The following is a 22,855-nucleotide window of genomic DNA, read 5'->3' on the forward strand; positions in this document are numbered from 1 at the left end:
ATCACAAAGTTTTTTTTTTAAAGGTATCATCAGTTAAAATAATGACAGTATTTAGCAGCTGAAAATCCAAGGTGTCTGTGTCAGATTGAAAGTGAGATTTAAAGTTTTAAATGTAGAGAGGATGACTGGTCCAACGGTAACAAATTGTATGAGTATGACCGAAACTGACTACAGTGTAGACAGGATAGACGAACCTGCAAAATATGAGTGACAGTGTCACACACGACGAAGCACAACTGCAGACGAGTAAGAGGCCTGTTAATAAAAAAGAAAGGTTTTCAAAAAGCATATTTTAGGCACTGAGAGCTGTTTAAGTGGAACAAGATAACAAAGAAAAATATCTTTGATCACAACTGAGACCAAACTCGCAAATACCCGCTTCCCTTGAGAGGTGAAAAGGTTAGCCTATGCCCTGCGGTTTTGCTTTTGGCACGCTACTCTCTGCTGCTTCTCATTTTTTCTTTGACATTTCCTGTTCTGCATCAGGTTGAAAAATCAGACTGCTGCACTGTACACTGCAAAAATGCTGCATTTACTGTTATGTTTTTTCTTTTAGCCCCCCGGAAGCTGCAACCTATCTTATTTTTATATAATCTAACCCTATGATTTGGAGCTCAGCTTGCAGGAGGCCTCTGTCTGCAGCAGAAGTTGCAAGTCAGGGAGATTTTGAGTTTCAATTTTTTTTCCCCCCCAACTGCACCAGTGCAACAGTGAGCAAACACCGCTACCTGCTGGTCCAAAAGTGGGATCACCACCGTTCACGAAATAGCACAAGAATTTCAAAAACAATACCTGTGCAAGCGATACTAACTGCCAGTGGCTCTTTCCACCGAAACCTTTTGTAGATCTGAAAGAAATATCTTTATAAAAACACCTGGGAGTGCCTTCTGAATCAGTTTCCTACTCAGAATATATATGGAGGGTTGCTTTCCTGGAAGTCTTTTGCATACTTTAAATGATTTAGAAAGTAATAGGAAAACCTGCTGTAAAAGTTACACTCACGCAAACATCCTCAGACTGTACACTAACATTTTCTACTCTCTGCACCAAACAACCTTGCACAGGTACAGTTTGACCTGTATGGACACTGTATTTTGTTTTTGATTTTTTTTTTTTAATTCATTCATTCATTCATTCATTCATTCATTCATATCTTTTTTGCAACCTACAGTGTCAAAATCCTTGTGTGTGTACACATGTATACAGCCAATAAAGCTGATTCTATTTAAATGACAGACAAGGATATAAAACTGCTATGTTAAAATAGCAAATTGCTCCTGTCAATCAAGTAACCTGCTTGTGCATTTCAGTAATCTAAGAACAGGATCATTATATTAACTTGCAGCATCCTCTGCGTGTATTCTGCGTAGATGGTTTGGCAAAGATGAACCATAAATAAGAATTTCCCTGAAGCCTTTTAAATGCAAGCATGTCAGCTCACGTTATAAAGCTTCAGGGAAAGTTTGAGGTGAAAAGCATCTGATTATTATCAGTTCAACGAAAGGTCCTCTGCCAGAGACGAGGCATGTTCTGTGCAAATGATTTTATTTGTAGATAGCAGACAGAACAGAAAAAAAGAAAGAAAATGTCTTCTGCAACTGTGAGCAGACGTCGGCTGTCTAACAAACCCAAACACACTCTCAGCCTCGATAATCCACTTTTTAAGTCTACATGTGTAAACTTTACACAAAATTAAAAAAGGACCAGACATCTTTTTAAACACCTGGTACAGCCACGGTGGAAGAGAGCATAAAGGAGACGTGGACACACACTGTTGAGGTCAGGTTAGGGACTGTATGAAAATTATAAGGGTAGGGACGGGAGGTCAATCTTATATTTCACTTTTTAAAAAAAACAAAAAAACAAGGCCCTCTCTAAGTGTTACTCTTTTTTTTCTGAATGTATTACTCACTAATACAGGCACTAGAAGAGGAAATAGCAATTTCCAAATTTATGGCAAAAAGAAAAAAAGCTACCTTTTTAAACGTAAACCTAAGTAAAAGGCTAAACCTGAATTAGAAAACTTTTAAACACATTGAACTTTTTGTTATGATGAAGATTAAAGTGGACAACTGCTGTAGAGATAACGAATAAATATGCATATTCTGTGTTTCTCATATTTAACACATCAGTCTTATTTGCAAGTTAACTGTGATGGGAGCAATATAAAATATAACCGCGACGGGATTGTTGTCCTAAAGCGATGTTTTATGATTCTTAAAATCATCGCAGAAGCGAAGGCTGAAATATAAATTTGAGGCGAGTAAAAATGAAGGTACTCTAATCCCTTTAGCAGAAACAAAAACAAAACAATACTACCCACTTCCCCCGTAATAATTTTTGTACAGTCCCTTATAAAAAAGGTCACTGAGAAAACACGTGGGAAATAGAATAATGCAAGGCTTCTTTAAAAAATGATCTACTTAAATTACTTTTCATATGTTGTTGTTGCCGCCTAAGAGTGAACGCCTTATTTAAAATTGTGGTGCATACTGTATGTCGTCCAGGCCGTCAAGCCTCACTAAGATTATGTTTATGAATGCAGATACCCATATGATGTTCTCAGGATAAATAACGTTGTTGTTTTTTTTGCTCTTTTCTGTATTATTAGACATATACAAGAGTAATTCAGTCCTGTTACAGTACAGTACAGCTTTGGAATCTCACAAAAAAGGAAATTTCTCTTCATTTTTCCTTAAAACTCACACACGCACACACGCTCGCTCATTTTACTCCTAATCCCTCTCCAGGGCGACTACTAGCGCATTACTGAGTAATTGTTAAGAATAAAACTATGTATTATGACATCATTTATATTCAGATCACACATCCATGGACAGGCGAGAACAAAATGGGCGGTGGTATGTCTGCAAAGTCTTATTAAGAGCAGGGATCCTGTTATTTTTTTTGTTGTTTTTTTCTAGTCGAAGGTGACAGCTTTTCGTAGCGTCTGCAGACTCTGTGCAGCTCGTTTTCCACCTCAATACCTCCTTCCTTTCTTCCTCCTCTTCTCCGTCTTCTCCTTCTTCTCGTTTCCCTCTCTCTCAGAGCCACCAGAAACGTACATAGACAATGAGCATGATGAAAAAGACACCACCAGCTGCCAGCTTGGCATAGGTGGAGCGGGTGTTCAGATACTTGGCGTCACTCCTGTACTTCTTCGACAGGCTGGATAAGTTGCTGGCTTTGGAGTCTATTGCTGCAGGGAGGAGAAACCAGAGGAAGGAGAAGAGGGGGAGGAGGGGAGAGACACAGATATGGTCAATTAATCTGAGGTGCATCCATTCTCACTTTTATTATTTAGAAAGTCATACTGCATTAGTTTGACCCAAAGAGACACAAACAGACTTAAGACAACATGGACTTACCAGAGAGAGCCTCTCCTCTCTGCAGCACCTCCTCTATGTTAGCCACCATGATCCTCTGTATGTCCTGGAGCTCTGTGTTGATGCTGCCCAGATTCCTCCTCGCTCTACTGTCTATGTACGACTTCTTGGTTTTTTGGATGTAGGTGTCTGTGAAGGAGCAGCACAAATAATTTAAGTTGCTCACACTCTGATGGATTAATATCAGGTCATTAGACGTTAGAAGATCCACTTTATGCAACGCAGCGTCTGAGTTCGCTCCTGTTTCTATTGGACGTGACATGATTGTGTTTCCAAGGCACTGTGGGATAGGGAACTGATGCAGAATTGAGCAGCGCTGCGAGAAAAAAAACCAGTGAGCCGTAATTTAAGAAATGTAACTCGTAATCCAGGGCGAAATCTTCCTGGAGGCTCCGTTGTGATCTGCCAAGAAACTGCCAAGAAAAGGGGATGCAGTGGTGTGGCAGTGAGTCGTTGCCCACAGAGATAAGCTGACACAGGCTGAGGCATTATTTTTTTTCACTACCAATGAGTTTTCAAATCTGAAGCCTTAAAGCAGACCAAACACTGTCATATCAGATGAGTGGATGGCTAAGATTATATGATTATATGTCTAAGGCGAGTCCATTTCACCAGAGCGAGATATACGCAGGCAGAACTGCTACACGCAACAGATGTAAACGATCACCTGCTGACTGTATCCACATGTTTTGGTCATGCACACAATTATTAAGAGTTTTGGTCTGCGATATTTGAAACACTCCGTGGTGTCTTGGTGTCTCCGACTCCCCTCGCTGCCCTTTCTGGGAATCCTTTCTTTGCCTAACTCACCCAAAGCCACACACGTAATTGCATTCGCCACTCTGTTTGCTAAGAGGCTCATTCTCCTTAAATGGACACATTCCTCCCGACCTACTTATAATAGATGGATTCAAGAGGTACTGCAGCACATTACGCTTGAGAGGATTAGGTTCCCCCCATAAGAGGTTCCCTAAGGACCTTTCACAAACCCTGCCGTCCCTTTTTAGGACTGATACCGATGGCCTGACTGTCGACAACAAATAAATAACTCAGCTAAACATTTATTTATTATTTATTTTATCTTATTATTTATGCTATGCATGTGTGAAAATGAGTGGTGGTGACTGGGTTGTAGTTAGAGTTGCAAATTTCCATGGGAAGTTAATCTGGGGAATTTTGGAAATATTCCAAATCAGAAACACCATGGGAATTATGGAAATTTATGGGAATTAACCGGAAATTGGGAGTAATTTAAACAAACTCTATCATATCCAAACATAAATCTATTTTATATAAATACATTTTGTTTTGTCATAAGCAGACATCCATGCGTGACATGACACTTCAGATTTGTTTGTAAGAAGAACTCTAATCAAGTTTGAATTATTTTATTTATTATGTTGTCCACAAGCTCAAATGTGTGGCTACAATAGTCTTATGCTATGGGCTCAAAAGTGTGGTCCAGGTCCAATTTGGTAAATTCCCGGGTTTATTCCTGTGTATTCCCATAAATTCCCTTTAATTCCAACAAATTCCTGGAATTCTTCAACCCTAGTTGTAGCAGGGTTTAAAGTAGACCACCACAAAACACTGTTTACTATCTACTGTGTATCAAAATGTAGTTAGACTACTGCTATTCATTTAACATCCGTGCTGTGAACATACAGCCCAGAGAGCAGTTATTCAGTTGCCCCCTGCTTTCTTTTCTTCTTACCGAACTCAATGAAGGAGTAGGGCCGGGAAACAGTGGGGACCTTCTTTCCATGCTGCTCATGAAACTCTGCCTGCAGGTCTTCTAGGTAAGCGAAGGCCAGCTTCTTTGGAAAGCTGGCTTCACACAGCACAAGGTAGCACACTCCTTTCTCTATAAAATAGCTACAAGGAGATTTTTAAAAAATGTGGTTAGAGTAGAAAAAAAAAAACGATGCATGCTCAACATGTCGTTTATGGCACAACTGTCAAGAAAACCACTCGGGAAATAACTCTGAATAAGTTTGAACTGTGCTCGTGTTCATGATCATACTCACTGAAACGACATGGACCCAGCCTCTAAAGTACAGCGTGATGGACTTTGATCATTGAGTTTCCTGAAGAGCTGCTTAGCTTGACTCTGATACTGCTGAAGGTCCCGACCCAGCTGAACAAAAACAAAACAAAGAAACACCAGTGATCACATGACTCACACAGATAATGCAAATGTCTTTAATCAGTGCAAGAACTTGTTCTGTGTTTGCCACATTTACATTTATCAGCAAGCAAATGTGATACCAAAGTAGTTGAATGTGGTGTTAAGCTTATGTGTTTGGTGAGACAGACAAAAATAGTGACCACCTACAGTCCAGATTTCATGCTATTTTCTTTGATGATGTTAATTTTTGTGCTGGAAATAAACAGTTGACATAAAGGACTGCGATGCTACATCTGAGACTGAAGGCAATATTAGCCATGAATTGTTTCCGGTCAGCATTTGGGCCGGTGTGGTGTGTGTGGTTTCATTTCTTTTGGTGCTGTTTAACTCAAAGCAAATGATTCTTTACAGCGACACTGTAGCATCACAGAAAACACGTATGACAGAGCGAAGACACAACAAACCTTTTCACTTCCCTTTTTGAAAGCAAACAAGAGAGTGAGGGAAAAACGTTAGACTCCTGGCAAGTCATGCCCAGACATAATAAAACAGCTCAACATGTTACAATGCCATCCATTTTCAAAACATTTTAACACGTGTATATATGTGTGTGTGTGTGTGTGTCTCACAAAATGAGGGAATAAGGAGTCGTGATGTAGGAAAACAAACATAAAATGAATGAATCACATACAATACAGTCAGCATTTTATTCAGTAGCCTGTGTAAACTGCTTAGACCTTTAAAAACCACAATAAGTAAATGATAAACAGCATTTTTACCTAAATAAACATGATACACAGGATTTCTGATGCCAATATCGATACATAGACAGCAGGTACAGGGTGTGACATGCATGTCCCGCATGGGGACATTATAGACAGTTGTAGGCTTTGCAGGGCGGTCCCAGTATTAATGATCATTTTTAAAACATAAACATGCATTTTATAAAATATATAAAATAAGATTAACCTAGATTTGCTTGGTAAAATGACTGTAACGTGTCAGCGCCCTCTGGTGGAGAAACTATATAAACACAGACACAATGACACTGTGTTTCTAATTTATGTCAAACATATGTTGATTTCTATTCTTATATAATCACATTTTTAAATCATTTATAGGTCCAGATTCATATATATAATCCTCTATAGGGTAAAAATCTGTCAAATATATATGGGTCAAGCTGATCTGAAATGTTCTAATGATTAAAATGTGCCTTTAATCAGGTGTGATTGACTTAATTCAGCCCTCACAGCCTGACACAGAGGCATATTTTATATTTTGAGGGTGTTTTTTGGTGGGTTTGTTTCAACACACTGACCTGTTTCTGGCCTAGTTTAGACTCAAACAGTTTCTCTGAAGTTGTAAAGGGTTTAAATTAATGATCTGTAACAGGATGTGGCTGCAGATCAGGAGGCTTCAAGTGTTGTTGCCTTGTGTAAATAAAGCACAGGGTGCACAGGCCTGACGCAGGAGTTAAAGTGAGCGTTTGGTTTGATCGAGCCTGTGGTGAAACAGCAAACACAGACAGACAAACAGAGAGAGAGAGGAAGAGAAATGTTCTTTAACCTGCTCGTCCTCCTGCATTGACGCGGCTAAGGGCAGCCCGTCCGCCAGCCGAGCGATCATCGTCAGCAGCACCATCTCTCCTGAAGTGTGTCCCCGGTGTTTGTCTCCGCGGCTCCCTCGCTGATCGCGTACAGGTGGACAGGTAACACTCGGCGGCAGCTCGTGTGTGAGTGTGACAGGCTGTAAAAATGACAACACACCACGGGCTGATGCGCTGAGCTGGCCGGAAACGCTGCAGCTTTCTGTGTCACAGTTTAAAAGAGTCCGTCCGCCTTTTCCCAGATGAGGAAATATAAGCCACACAGCTAATAGTTCCGCCCTGCTTTGACTTTGACGCAAAGAAACTCTAAATCTTCTTTTTCTTGTTTTATTAATGAATTCAACATATTTTTTTTTCATCACTTAAAAAAGCTAAACAACAAGTATGCCAAAAAAAAATGAGCCTAAATATTTTTCGTCTCCTACTTTTCTAAATCATATTTAAATTTAATTTACCTTTCACTGCTCTGTTTAATTCATTAACAAAATCTATCCAGACATGGCAGAATTTCTCAAGAAAAGATTTGGTTATGAATATATAAATATAAATATAAATATCAAAATCATTATATATTTATTTATTTATTTCTTATTCATTCATTCATTCAAATCTTTTTTGCAACCTAAAATTTCAAAATCCTTGTTGTGTACACATGTATACAGCCAATAAAGCTGATTCTATTTAAATGACAGACAAGGATATAAAACTGCTATGTTAAAATAGTCGTAATTGCTCCTGTCAATCAATAAACCTGCTTGTGCATTCAGTAATCGAAGAACAGGATCATTAGATTAACTTGCAGCATCCTCTGCGTGTATTCTGCGTAGATGGCTTTTGCAAGATGAACCATAAATAAGAATGTTCCCTAAGCCGCTTTTAATGCAAGCATTAACATAGATATTATTATATTATAATATATCTATATATATATAATATCTATACTATATATATATATATATATATATATATAATATTTCTATTTATATATACATCTATATATTATCTATATATATATATATATACTATATATTCTATTATATATATTATATAATATATACTTCTATCATTATATATATATAATAGCAATACATATATATATATATATCTACTATCTATATATATGATGATATGTGATATATATACATACATACATACATACATACATACATACATACATATATATATATATATATATCAAGATATTTTTTTCATCACTTAAAAAGGCTAAACAACAAGTATGCCAAAAGAAATTGAATAAATATTTCTCATCTCCTACTTTTCTAAATCATTAAATTTAATTTACCTTTCGCTGCTCTGTTTATGTCGAATTTGTATGCCTATTTATATTTTATTTATTTGACTCTATTTTATTTGTTCTTGTGTTTTTGTTTAATGATTCCCCTAACTGTTATTTGCATCCAACACTGTACTATTTCTCTCTGTATTGCTGATTATTGCCCTCTTTGAGAGTTTGTATTCAATCTTGGTATTTTGCCTAATAAAAAACGAAAACACTGGCTGGCCGCCCGTCACTTCACCATCTCTCTCTCCACATGTGCATGTCTATGAGCCTTTGTACTTGTACTGTGTGTGTGTTTGGGGTTAAAAATGCATGTAAATAAAAAAAAAAACTGAGTGAACTGAGTGGTGGGTGGCAACAACAACAACCTTAACAGAAGCTCTTAAACTTCTAAGAACACCTCTGTGTTGAATATTTTAAATAGTAACAATGGAATATAAATTCAATCCTATATTCTGTTTTTAGGATGACTGTAACATCTGTCCAGGGACTACAGATGAAAAAAAATTAAATTAAAATTTGACATTTACATTTTGATTATTATGTACTAATCTTTTTTAAAAAATCTCTCTTAAAAAAAAAAAGGTTCAAATATACAGTACAATGTAACACAAATTGCTTCATATAATAACACAAAAGCCAAACACAAACTGTGGAAATGCCATCTCATCATTTTGCAGTATTACATTACATTATGGATTGTTAATAATAATAACAGTATAAAGCCCATTAAAATGTAAAAATATACAGGCAAAATATAATATAAGTAAAAAACATAATCAAATATATAAATGATCAAAAATATGAGAGACTAAAAAGATATGTCTTGAAAATATGAACTGCTGCCCTTCAGTGAAGAAACGCCTCACTGTGGCTTATTCTTCTGACTTCAGTGCTAATAAAAGGTAACTACCAGAAGACCTAGTCTGATCTGATAAATAGGTGAAAGTATATATTTCTGTGTAAATATCTGCCAGATAATTATCCCCATCACTTAATATAAATCAGTATAAACATCAGTTAAAAGCGAATTGGAAAAACCTTTCAAGAAGCCTTTATATGGAAGTGATAACCTTTGTACTGGTGTCAAAATAATGACATAATTATCTTTTGAACACAGTCAGCACAAAAAAATCATGCCACAAATGCTTACATACTGAATTCTTGTAAAGCAGTGATATTTTTATTGTAGCCCAACCTGTTTCCAGTACACCTTTTCATTTCCACTGTGCGTATTGCACAGAATTATATCACTCTTACTCCACCTCTTCTTTGTTGTACTTTCCACTGTGGAACAACCAAAGATCAAAATGAGTCACAGGCACGTGTAGACTGTAGATCTTTGGCAATGAGTCAGCTGATCTAGTTGTTTGCAACAGAGGGCAGCATTGTTCACTTTTAGAGGAAGCCTCAGTGAGACAGACATAATGAAAGTTTTTCCATTTCCTGATGACATTGAACCTATTTTATCCAAACAGATTGTTTTGATTTAATTATTTGCTTCATGTCTTTCTTCAATAAACTGAATGGGAATTGATTGGTGGCTTTACAGAATCACCTGCCTCACAAATGTATAATATTACAGACATTTGGTCATCTCTAAAAAAGAAGAAGGCTTTGCTCAGGATTTTAATATTACATTTTTTTGCACAATATGCTGATAAATCTATTTTAAAATAGTTGATTTCAACCCTGTAGGAATTTCAACGAGAGCTCTGACCCAACTGTAGTCAGACTTTCCAGATCATCAAACACTTTGCCAGACCTTTCATGACCTCTCAGTTTTGTGGCTTGTGAGTGAGTCAGGTGGCATGACCACAGGGAGTCACTGTCACAGTCTGCAGCCCTGATATGTCAGACCCACATGAAGTGACCACCGGCGTCTGCCACACAGCTGACATTTTTTGGAAGGTGAGACATGGCATGAGCTGAGAAAAACAAGATAAGAAGTGTGACCAGAAGTGTACATGCTTTTTTCTTTTATATAGTTTGGTTGTACATTGAAATGAAGATTGAAAGGACACCAATACAATGTAAAACAGAGGTATAGAGTAGAACATGACTTGATTTACAAGGAACATTATTTAAATACTGACAGTTCCTTATAATAACTTTGACAGAAAAACATAATCTCACTACTCTACCCACTCTATGTATGGGGTGGATATGGCTATTGCATAATCTAATCCCTATTTTCTCTGTAATAGCCACTTATACGTTCCATTATTAATCTTTTCCTCTGCTACAACAGCCCACTGTCCTCATGGGGACCATCAAAGTGCCACCCTATATCATCTTTCCTCTGTGTTTATTCCCCAGGCTCCCTCTGTTAACATGGCATCAGCCCCACTGCAGCTGCAGGGAGTCAGGTTGTGTTACAATAAAGGGCAACACTTGACAATGAGGGTACAAACCACATACTTAAGTAATGCTTAACTAATGCATGACTCATGATGATTTAACACATTAATAAATGCAGGACGTATCATAAATTCCTCATTGCTAACCAATGAGATTAGTTCATCCTGAGATCATCACAGTTACTTTGTTTATTCATTATTTAAATAAAACTTTATTTATGCAATTTATGTTATCTATCTTGTGTTTATTATGTAAATGTACATGATTGTATATGATGTATAAGTTAACTGTGAATTAACTCCTTTAATTCTTTAACTGATGATCTATGAAGTGTGAACTCATCATGTCAGTCATAGCATGAGCATTAATTAATGCATGGAAACATCACTTATTTTTGTGATTTATTTTTTGTAGTTCGATATTTCGACTTTTCGAGGATAAACATGATGTTTTGTTCAAAGTATGCATTATACACACACACACACACAAACGCACACACACACACACACACACACACACACACACACACACACAGCATTGACCTCCATTCAACATAACCAACATAACCCAAACTCTTAACCAGGCTTTGGTCGCCATGAGGATTACTGATCCCAACTGAGACAGCTGCAGGTGGTTATGTCTTATGCCTTAATGGGTGGCACAGCTTTCTAGAAATGTGACACCTCACAGAATCCAGATTTAAAGTTAACTTTAAGCTTAACTTTATGCTTAAAATATGTTATATGTTTGGCAGAATTTAATGGCAATCTACAAACTCATATAGTATATTCTGTGAAGTGCAACCAGGTTGTTATTTGCTTCGTACTTGTATTTGTTAAGCAGCCTTTCAAAATAAATAGGAAATCGCAGCCTGCGTAACCACAACCCAACGTATTGTACACACACTGCATGTTTGTGCAGGCCTTTGAGATAAGACCTGAGCAGGATCCTGTGATTTCCAGGAACAGAACATAAGAAAGAGACACAAATCAGGGTGAACCAACAAACTCAAAAATCAATACATTTATATTAGTAAGAAATCGATGATTACGTGTTACAATAATACAAATCAAAGGTTCTTCGTGGCACAGTACATTTCTCTTTTTTATCTAGAACTTATACATTTAACAACAACTTGTGCAATTTCATCTGTGAGTGTTTTATGCTCCCTTCTAATGGAGTGTTGGAAATTTTGAAACAATCTTCGCTATTCTCCACCTGATGGAGTCAGCTTAATGTCTGAGTTTAAGGCTCAAGAGTGTTCAAGTTCTTCAAAAGAGATATAGCTATGGTCGTACAAGATAACAAGATAACACTGCTGATTTTTAACAGTTGTAGCAAACACAAAACAAAAAAAACTCCTACATTTCCCCTCTGCAATGAAATGGAAGTTATTTTCACATTTTATACATTTGATCACTGATAGGTAGCGGCTTCTTCCCTAGCAAAAGGAAGGACTGAATGTGCCATCTCATGAAAATAATATCAACTGATAATGCCCATAAAAATACTGTAGTATGTTCAATCAAGAGCACATACCTCTGTGATGCCCTACGATAGCTAAATGTTCCAGAACATTTAAAAAAGCTAAGTGTTTTGATCCCATCCTATTTAACAATAAGATTTGCTGCTTGAAATAGGTAAGTGTGTTGGGTTATTGAGAGATTTCCAGGGTTCAACAATCCAGCGTGAACATATCAATGTTCAGGAAAGAGTCTCCGAAGTTTCTCGGCGATGGACAGAGCATGAGCGTCAGAACACTGCATCACTGGGAGTCGAGGGGGCCCGAGACACAAGCCTGACACCACAGACATCAGCTGTTTGTTCACCCCCAGATCAAAGCCTGTCAAAAAGAACGAAGCAGTTTATACATAGGCGGAGAAAGAGTTTTTGTAGCGCTATTATATCTTATCTTTTGGTAGAATAACATCTTTACTCACCAAGTTTCATGGCAAAACTGAGAAGCTCTTGCATTTTGAACTGCTCATGGAAATTACACAACGATGTCAGAAACAAAAATGACAAAATATCAAAGAGACGTTGGAGAAAACAAGAAGGAGACGGACGGTACCTGTATTGTCCTCGCTTTGGCGATGTTGCCTTTCTCAAATGCTGAAATGAGCTCATTCATATTAGATCCTATATAGTTATATGTGCTGCGGGCAGAGAAATGAACAATTTACATGTAAATAACTGTTTAGCAGAACCAATGAAAGGAGACAAAGTGTTTGCACGCTGACCTGCCAACCGCTCCGTTGGCTCCCATAGCCAGAGCTGCAATCAATTGCTGCAGCAAAAAGAGAGAAAGTTTGTTTTATGCTCCGTTCTCGAAGGTCAGAGTCACAAAACATAATTTTGCAACGTAAGCAACTATAGCACAAAAACAGATGGACCAAAGCAGATTGAGAGGGAGAAACAGCTGACCTCGTCCATGCCGTAGAGGAATGACCATTGAGGCTGACTGTAGCTGACACACTGACCAAAGTCCATCAAGTCACTCCCACTAAACTTCACACCACGGAAAGAGGGAATGACCTTCTCGATATCTTCCAACAGATCTCTCACCAGCACTGTACAAGAGACCGAAAGACCACCTCACATTCAGTATGCGGTCAGTAAGGATGATCTGACTTCTAAATGGTATGTGACTGCAAGATGCAAAATCAATCATCAGCGGCACTAACCGTTAACACCGGTGATGGCTGGAATATGATAATAATAGAAGGGCAGAGATGGGGCGACTGAAGCCACTTCCTGGAGGAACGTCCTCAACACCTCTGAGGCAGGATGAGAGGGAAGGAAATGTGGAAAATGTGCAAAAATGGAAAGTTTTACTTTTACAACTAAGCTTGTAAAGTAGATGTTAGGTGGCACAAAGTTTCAGTGTGCATGAATTTATGAGAATATGTGAATAAATTCTCGTACCTGCACTGCGGGGCTTGAAGAAGGAAGGGGAAATGACTGCGATTCCATCAGCCCCAATCTGTGCTGCATGAATAGCCTGGAGGGAAAATGAACATAGTAAGAAAGAACAGTAAAAACTAAGATGATTTATACACTGCGATCACTGCAGTGTGTTGATCTGTGGTTTCATTCCCACTGTTATTAAAAATCCAATCCAAAAACAAATCAGCTCTGGTCATGTGCTCGACCAATTGCGTTGTTTTATTTCTTCTCACTGGAAGCTGACAACAATTCAACATACGCTTATTCACGTTTTGGCACGGAAGATTAAAACCACTCTCATGTATTTCTGTTAAATATGAAGCCAGCTATCAGTTAGCTCAGCTTCAGCCAGGGCACTCGAATGAAAGATCACTTGAATGAAAGACCTAAAACCCAACCGAGAAAAAAACAATGTACGCACGACATATACTGTATTTGGATTGTGTATAACTTGTCTTTACAATTCTATCACTCTCACTGTCTCCACTTGAGAATACTGACTGACACTAGAGATGGAAATGTCTGCAGAAATTGCAGGTGTTAATGTTGGATGTCTAAAAGCGGACACTAAACTGCGTTGCTTCCTTTAATTTGTATGAAGCAGCTGAAGAAGTATGCATTGTACTGTAACTGTTGAGGTTTGAATGTAGTTTCCGATAAAAGTATGAATAAGAAGATATGAGTTGACAAAGTGTAGAAAAGAGTTTGAATACTTGTATGAAGAAGCAGAAAATGAAGTATTCTAGGTGGGAACAAAGAAAGGAATGTCGTTTCACAGGTAATCACTCATTATAACACCCCTTGTGACGGAAAGTCAACAACTTACCAGCTCTTGGGAATCTTTGAGACTCATGCAGCCGACATGTATGATCACGTGATCCATTCTGTCACACGCACACAAAAGATTTCACAATTTTCAGTCAGCTTTTTTTAACGATATAATTAATAGGCTCAACATTTAGACAAATGTGCAGACAGTGAGGCAGTGTGATGACTTACTTGCCCTTGGCTTTCTTACACCAGTCATTTGCCAGTGTCTTCCTCTCTTCAACGCTGAGTGACATGCTCTCTCCGGTGGTGCCATTCACTGTAAGCAAGCAAGTATAACAAATGCATATCTTATAGTAGGTAAAGAGGACACTCACGTAACAAAATGATGCATTAAAGTACAGTACATAGAAAGAAAACAAAAAAAGATAACTGGTAGAAATACTGGATTACCTAACCTACGTAGCCAAGTTTAGCCTACTTGGCACCACCAGCCCCTCAGCTGAGAAGAGGAAATAAATAGAGCAATCCACCACCACGATGTCTAAGGGTACAATATGTGCCAGGACATAAATAATTTCATGGCTAAAGAGCAGTATTGCAGACAAGGACAGTGAGATGAGGAAGAACATAAAACCAAACAAGGTGAGGCACAAAGATCAGTACAAACATCCTCTGATGAGCAAGGTTACACAGTTAACAGACAGACACTGCGTCCATGCCAACTCACTGGGTTTGAGAAAAGTGGGAAATTAAACCGTAATCACTTCAGACATACAAGAATCACAGACTATCTATGTAGAGAAAAAGACAGATTTGATATCTTTGTCTCTGTGTTTCTGTTGCAGGGACAGTTGCTAATGTGAAGCAGACTGATACAAACCAAACCTTGAGACAAGACAATACATTCCTATTTTTGCAGAAAAGTCAGATAAAAGTTGAGTACAAATCAACAGTATAAAAGGTCAAGATGCCATGAACAAAAGCAAAACTGGTACAGTATGAACACATACAGAAAAACACCAGTTAAACTTCACAGAGAGACAGCGACAGGTTTCTCTTTTTTTTTGTTACCCTCCATTAGGAACTCATTATTATTACATTATTACATTACATTGCATTTAGCAGACGCTTTTATCCAAAGCGACTTACAGAGGAGGACATAAGCTGAGAAAGGTGTAAAGGAGCACAGAGTAGTTGTTAGTTTTGTTAGGCATTACAGGCTGTAGTTTCTGATGATCACTGCACCTGCTTTTAAATGCACAAAGCTCTGTGTTGTTGTATATACTGTATATAATGTGATGTTTTAATTGCGTCTCATATTGTCTTCTTGCACTAGCTGTATCTGTTTTAAAGTCTTGTATCGACTTGCCTCCTGACGCTGCTACCTGTCAGGTTGTCATTGTAACTGATAGTTTGTTTTCTTATGTCACATTGGATATTTAACTTTGGACTTTTGAATGGAACATGTTAAAGGCACACACATAGACATACAAAACGCACAAACACACAGATTACACAGCTAGGACAGTATTGAATGTTTCTGTGCCACCAGATAACATTCAGCCAGTCTGTTTTTAGGTCGGCCAAGACCAAGATTAAGGAGTCGAGCACACACACACACACCATGCAGGCTCATGGGAAACACATAGACAATATTACGTTCACGTGATGCTCAGAACACGGACATATGATTATAAGAAAGTATGGGACGGTTGGGTCCAGATCTGGTGATTTGACTATGTAACAGTGATGTAACAGTGATGTAAGAATGGTTATAAAAGGTTGTGAAAAGGAAAAGTAAAGAAACGTTCGGATTTGCAAGCAGATGTCTCTGTGTTGTTATTTCATTACGTTTTGGAAATTTTCTCCACAACAAGACTCAAAACCTGTATGGATTAGTATGAAAAATTAAGGTTTCACCGTGTCTGTCAGGCCTCATAGATACATTGTGTTTTGCTACTTTACACAGAATTACAAAGCTATTATTTAATTAGGATTATTCCTTTAATAATTATATTTTTATTAAAATAATAAGAAGCAGAACTGAATGTACACTGTCTTTGCAGCAATCTCAGCAAAACACTGATGATGAAATCATCATGAATCATAGAGTATGAAGCAATGTTTTCTCATTCATCCATCTATGGAGAGCTGAGCCAGCAAGTTTTTTTCTTTCTTTTTCTAAGAAGGGCGTTAATGCGGGACAACCGGAACAAGATAAAACATGTAACATTAGGTGTGATTCATACAGGAGCACAGACAATGACAAGTATCAAAAGAAGAATCTACTTTGTAAACTTACCAAATATGCTATTTACACCTTGCTTCTCTATCAAGTAGTCAATATAAGGTCCAATCACTGATAGGTTGATTTCACTGTTTTGGGAAAATGTGAAAAATACACCATGTTTGGTACCATTTTGGTAAAACATGCTATATTATATACCAGATGGACAAAACAGGGCCACAGTTTTCACACACACACACACAAACAAAACTGAAAAAATGATTGATCAGGAGGCTTACTTACCCTTGAGGGTTTAGTGGTGTAAAAGTGGCTGCAACCAACCCTGTCAGATTCTTAACAGCAAGAGGGTCCATGTTAAAACCTACAAACACAATAAAGGTTCAATAAACAGTAAAAAAAACCGAAACTTTTAACGTCCCATTGTTTTGTTGAAATAAATATTATATCATGCACCTACAGGATGCACGTTATAGATACGTTATATGTCTGTTTTTGTGGTTAAGTTGTGGTGTATCTATGTATTTATGTGTGTGAGGCTGTGCACAGATTTAAATGGGTTAAACAGATTACATTGAAATTAAATATAACGTTAAAAAAAACACAATCCCGGCTCTGTCTCACCTCTAACAGCTCCGTTTCCTTCAGTGTCTTGCGGTAATCTATTTTATTTCTAGGGAAGTAAGTTACTTCTTTTTGCCGGTCAGGGATTTGTTGCTGTGCTTTGTCATGTGAGGGGATTTGAGCGTCAAGTGACACCGCAAAGCTCCATGGGAAATGTAGTTAATGAATGAAAAAAGGCGAAAAATGAACTCCTAAACAACATAGGAGAGTCACCAACTCACCGTGAAACACGTAGACTGTTTTCCAGCAGCACTGAAACGTATTTCGATGATTGCATGTAGTTATTATTTGATCACATAAACGATGCCTTTAAATGTTGCCAGGATCATTTAAAATTAAAGGTCTGCAAACCCATACAAACCGCGTCACACAAGCAAAACGTACCTGTAACGCTACATAATACATAAATATACCCAAACAGCTGAAATGGCCTTTTTGTGGACAGAGAGTATCTGAGATATATTAAATAAGGTACTAATGATAAAAAGGTTGCTGCATTTAATAATTGCTGGAGTCCAGTAAATAGTTATCATGACTTAAACGTTGTTTTAGTATTAGTATTTTATTTTTTAACAAGATAATACACCTAAAATGTCATTATTAAAGATTAAATATCGTTCTTAGTTTGAAATGTAAGCACTTTGTTGCGGTCACTAGCGATGATAGTTGACTTTTCCGAGCTTTTATGATCGGCACTTAAACGCAACAAAAATCAGAGGCGGGGACGAGTGTTGTAGATTATTTAGTCCCCCAGTTTTGGCTGTCAGGTAGCTTCTCTTACCTACTTGTAAACCCTTCAAACTATTGAGTCAGCTCAGGTCTTGGTTATATGTGCTTTATAGTAAGCTTACGACCGCGGGGCTACACATCTTGACGAGAAATACAAAGAGAAAAATAGTACAGTGTTGAGTGCAAATAACAATTAGGGGAATCATTAAACAAAAACTCGAGAAGAACAAATAAAATCTGTCTAATGTAATTGAAGTAACAGAATCAGATCCCTGCCAGATGATCATGAAATATTTTAGCTTTCAGAAAACTAGTAATACATTTGTTATTGCATTTTTTTTTCAGTCAAATTACAATGACCCAACATTAACTTAGATAAAACTGATGAAGAATTACTGTACATCATAGCATTTTTAATCAATTGAACCAGAGGGCAGAGGAATAATTTTACATAACTTGGAGTTTATGGAGACCTTAAATAGTCTTTCTGGAAACTCACAATTGTGATTGTGATTATACAAGTTCTGGACATGAAATGCTTGTGTTCAAAGGCTTGGACAGCTGCAGGCAGAGCCGTGAAGCAGAAATGAAACTGAGACGATGCAAATCGAAAACTGCAACCCTGAAAAAAACAAATAAGTTTTTGGTTTTGGTTTGTTTTCACAAAAGATAACTCACAAATACCACAATACAGTCTTTCAGGTAGAGGAGCAGATGTCTGTCCAATCACAGTCGAACACAATACGACTAAACTACATTATTTGCAACATAGAATAAATTTACAAATAAAGTTCTTGTTTATATTCCCCCTAATGAACAGTGCATGGAGGTTTTGTTTCGGTACTCAAGGTCTGAATTCAGGCATTTCTATGTGTATTGTCTCACCCTGGGATAGGCGGCCGCTGCTGGTGTTGAAGGCTGGCAGCATCGGAGGGCCCAGGTCTTTGCCATATGCAGGAGCTCACCTGGTACCACTGCATGTGTTGACCCCCTCCTTCGCATCAGAGCATGGAGTGCCCTCCCAACAAACCTCTGAACGCAAAACACACATATAAAATGAAGTGCAGTCCAAGGTCTTTTGGACACCGTTCTGTTGCTGCTATCAGAGGTGGCACTATGTTACAATGTGGTATAGTATCAGTAGTTTATCTTTACCCAAGATGCGTGTTAGTCAATCTCACCCAAGGACTCGAATGTTGGTTTTCGAAGACGGACACCACGATGTCGTTGTCCAGCCTCACATCCGACAGCATCTCCTCACTGCAGCCTCGAACTCGGTCGTCTTGTTCAAAGCTGGCAATGAGAAGGAACCGAGTACTATAAAACTCTGCCTGAATTATAGGACCATTTCATAGTTTGACACTGCAGAAGATTGACCACAGAAATATTTAATTTAAGGCTTTGTTCATTTTTAATTAGTAATCTGGTGAAGACACGCAGAGCAAAAAGGCAAAATCGTGGGATCATTTCTTCTTCTCACAGTGCTCAAATGAACTAATTCAGCAGTGGCTTCACTGTGATTTAAAACACAGCCTTAAAAAAAAAGGCAAAAGACAATCACTGTAAGACAACCAAACGAAAAACACACGATACTCACCACCAGAGTATCCAGAGTGTCTATTAGGGTCAGAGAGAACCTGTCAGAGAGAGACAAAGACTGTTACTAAGGTGTTGATTGTCCTAATTTGCGTCAAAGTTATCCAGCACAACGGTGTTTTATTCAGTATGAGTACAGTCTTGCCTCCACAAAGTGCTCCACCGTGCGGTAATGTGTCATCATCGCTCAGGTAATACGTCAGATCTAAAGGAAACACTCACTTTCCCAGAGCGTCACTCTATTCAACCTCGACTGGGTTCGAGCCCACGTACTCTTCCTCTGCAGTTAGTGGCATCAGCTCATCTCGGGTATGCAGGTCCTGCAAAAACACACACCACCACACACCACACCACACACACACACACCACACACACACCTTTAACACCATGTTTAGACATTCAGTTCCTTCTTTTCCCCCCCCTAAGGAGGCCAGTTCAGTCTGCTTAACGGTCTGTGATCTTAAAACATACGTGATGTTTTACATGCAAGAAGTCTGGCAAAAAGCCAACTTAGGACCAAAAACAGATACTTACCCATATAATTCTGATATGCATGGTCGAACATCTCAACCACTTGGTTCCTTTGGTGAGGGGGAAAAACACAAACACAGTGAGCGTGCGTGACATCTGCAGGTTTTTTTTTTTTTTAGACAAAATACGTGTTATTGCACGGGTACAAAACAGCGACGTTCTTTTAGTGAAAATAATATTTGCATTCACTTTTGTTTACCGACTTGATCCTCTTTTTTCTACCAGGCCGATATCATTACTGTTTCCTTCGTAGGTAAACAAGGCCCGGTTGGTATTTTTAATATAAACACTTTAAATTGCTATCGAGACAAACACACGGGATGGGAAAAAACAAAGTGCACAGAGCGTGATGGAAAAAGTGAAGACAAAAACGAAGAAGAAGAAAAAAAGAGCTTTCCAATGTGACCAGTAAAGATACCAACAGGTGGTCCATGACAGGAAGCTATTGAAAAAAAAAATTTTTTCCATGAAATATATATATATATATATATATATATATATATAATTAGATCATTAGACTCCAATAAAAAGAGGTCTGCGACATCTGTTGGATAGATATGGAGTCAGTGGATCACATGACCTGGATACTTTTCTTTCTATAAAATAATTATGTTAATTACACAACAGCAATCAAACAGTGTGCTCCATAAAACCATGTGTTTGTGGTCATTGGTAATTTACTGATTGGTCCCTAGTGAAACCACTGTGCGTCCTTTTACTGGCAACACCGGTGAAACTGAGAGATCTCTGGTCCGAAATGAAATCTGTTCCTGCATTAGATAATGTTTCTGTAGAAGAGTCTCTGGGTGTTGGGTTATATATAGTACACCGTAGGGTAAGGAGGAACTCGATGTCAATGGGTGCAGTAGATGACTACACTACAGTCTTTTGGCAGAACTGTGTACAAAATCAACCCACCTTTGGAGTTAGCAGAGACGGGAAACCCGCATCTATTCAGGGAGTGTGTATTTCCACAACTCACCTCAGCCTGTGCTTCCCTCCGCGTCATGGTGTTGCCCGTGGCTGCACACCCTCCGAGCAGCGTCAATAAGAACAGTACAGCTGACATTGTGGTAGCTGGGCAAGATCACAGCACTATACTACTACAGTTTGGCTCTGAGTACAGTCACTGAGCAACACCGAGTCATTACCACTGCCCTGACGACAAGAAACATCGACGAACATAACCTATGTTTACCTCTGAGATCATGTTAAAAGCACTTGTGGCTTTTGTTCCAAGTTTGTACCACTTAGTCATCAAAACCTGCAGAAAGCATCCTCCTAGACTATGTACATGTGCAACCTGCAGCAGAACTCAACAGATAGCAGGAATGTTTGTTATTTCAAGTACCTACAACGAGATGTACCAAGACATTAACTATAGTGCAAAGTGCTCCTATGAGTCTCTATGAGCAGGGTTGTTTACTTTACAACCCGGACCTGTTGAAAACAAACCCGGACACAGAATATAACGCCTTCCTAAAATCAAATGCGATTTAAAAATATGAGGGAAAATGACAAAATACTTATATTCTAGGTTTAAATCATCAAGGCAAACGTCGTCCTCAGGACGCAGCCCTCATAATATAACAACACAACAATCCCACTCCTAAGTCCGTTAATTAAAGCACACAGCCTCCTGTTCCACCATCCCGGTGTTGAAGTGTAACGTAAAAGATGAGTTAATGAACAGCTCTCTCTCCTCCTCTCTCTCTCTCTCTCCTCTCTCTCCTCCTCCTCTCTTCTCGCTCTCTCGCTTCCCTTCCTCTCTCCTCTCTCTCCTCTCTGTCGAAGTTAAGCCGAGCACTTGTCGGTTTAATTAGCCAGCTGTGCTACTGCCAGCCGAGCCGTTGACCACATACGACCGAGTATATGAGACAATCCACAAAGACCACGTCCATCTCTGACAGAGGGACCTGCCGGGGCTCTCTCTGTCAGCCCTTCTTGTTACAAACTGGATAATTTCGCCGTAAACTCGCTGTTTCACTCAGCTACCCTGCCTTCACGAACCGGATGCCGTTACGATGAGAAAACGTCAACAACATCCGCTTCCTCGTACGTCGTGGGTTTTTCTCGCCCCGCGGCTTCGCTGTCAGGCAGCGTCCTCTCTGCTACTAGGACAGACTTGAAAACATGTAACTTAGAAAACATAACTTAGAAAACATGTAACTTAGGCTGCTCTCGAAGAGATATACCAGTTTGAAAAAAAAAAATACAACAAAAAAAATATATATATTATATATTGTGGACTTTCCATTGATTTAAAATTACATTCAAACCTGAAACATTTAACACATTATACCCCGTCTGGCACAATAAATAAATATAAATAAATAAATAAATAAATAAATAATAAATAAATAATACTAACAACAACAACATAAACAATAATAATATGATACGATAATAATACAATAATACTATAATAATAATTAATAATAATAATAATAATAATAATACAAAATGCATACACAAATACATAAAACAACAACAATAATAATAATAACAAACAAACATTTTAATAATAATGTTAATTAAAAAAACAATAATAAATTCCAATTCCATAAGTTATAGAATTTGTACACATTAATCACATCACAATTGTGAGTTTCCAGAAAGCCTATTTATG

The 22,855-nt window shown here is 38.1% G+C and overlaps 2 protein-coding genes across 4 annotated transcripts; both read right to left on the bottom strand.

The window, feature by feature from the left end:
* Positions 1–2,576: 2,576 nt before the first annotated feature.
* sec22bb (SEC22 homolog B, vesicle trafficking protein b) lies at positions 2,577–7,355 on the bottom strand. Of its 2 annotated transcripts, XM_010730172.3 has the most exons (6): positions 7,084–7,355; positions 5,979–5,990; positions 5,414–5,523; positions 5,101–5,261; positions 3,369–3,515; positions 2,577–3,199 (listed from the first exon to the last, which is right to left on the bottom strand). In XM_010730172.3, exons 1-6 carry the CDS (start codon positions 7,156–7,158, stop codon positions 3,045–3,047), a joined length of 660 nt encoding a protein of 219 aa, XP_010728474.1. In that variant the 5' UTR covers positions 7,159–7,355; the 3' UTR covers positions 2,577–3,044. The 2 variants fall into 2 exon arrangements, with proteins under 2 accessions (XP_010728474.1, XP_010728475.1); XM_010730173.3 differs by lacking the exon at positions 5,979–5,990 and having other exon boundaries at positions 7,084–7,354.
* A 4,434-nt stretch (positions 7,356–11,789) lies between these two features.
* Positions 11,790–17,509, bottom strand: npl (N-acetylneuraminate pyruvate lyase (dihydrodipicolinate synthase)). 2 transcript variants are annotated; one of them, XM_010730174.3, is made up of 12 exons: positions 17,371–17,509; positions 17,032–17,110; positions 16,804–16,877; positions 14,730–14,817; positions 14,557–14,614; positions 13,710–13,785; positions 13,469–13,561; positions 13,209–13,354; positions 13,025–13,071; positions 12,856–12,940; positions 12,725–12,764; positions 11,790–12,627 (listed from the first exon to the last, which is right to left on the bottom strand). In XM_010730174.3, exons 2-12 carry the CDS (start codon positions 17,100–17,102, stop codon positions 12,482–12,484), a joined length of 924 nt encoding a protein of 307 aa, XP_010728476.2. In that variant the 5' UTR covers positions 17,103–17,110; positions 17,371–17,509; the 3' UTR covers positions 11,790–12,481. The 2 variants fall into 2 exon arrangements, with proteins under 2 accessions (XP_010728476.2, XP_027145640.1); XM_027289839.1 differs by lacking the exon at positions 16,804–16,877 and having other exon boundaries at positions 17,371–17,388.
* Between the last annotated feature and the right edge of the window lie 5,346 nt (positions 17,510–22,855).

This window comes from Larimichthys crocea, chromosome XVII, assembly GCF_000972845.2.
Source record: "Larimichthys crocea isolate SSNF chromosome XVII, L_crocea_2.0, whole genome shotgun sequence".
In the NCBI taxonomy this organism is placed as follows: Eukaryota; Metazoa; Chordata; class Actinopteri; family Sciaenidae; genus Larimichthys; species Larimichthys crocea.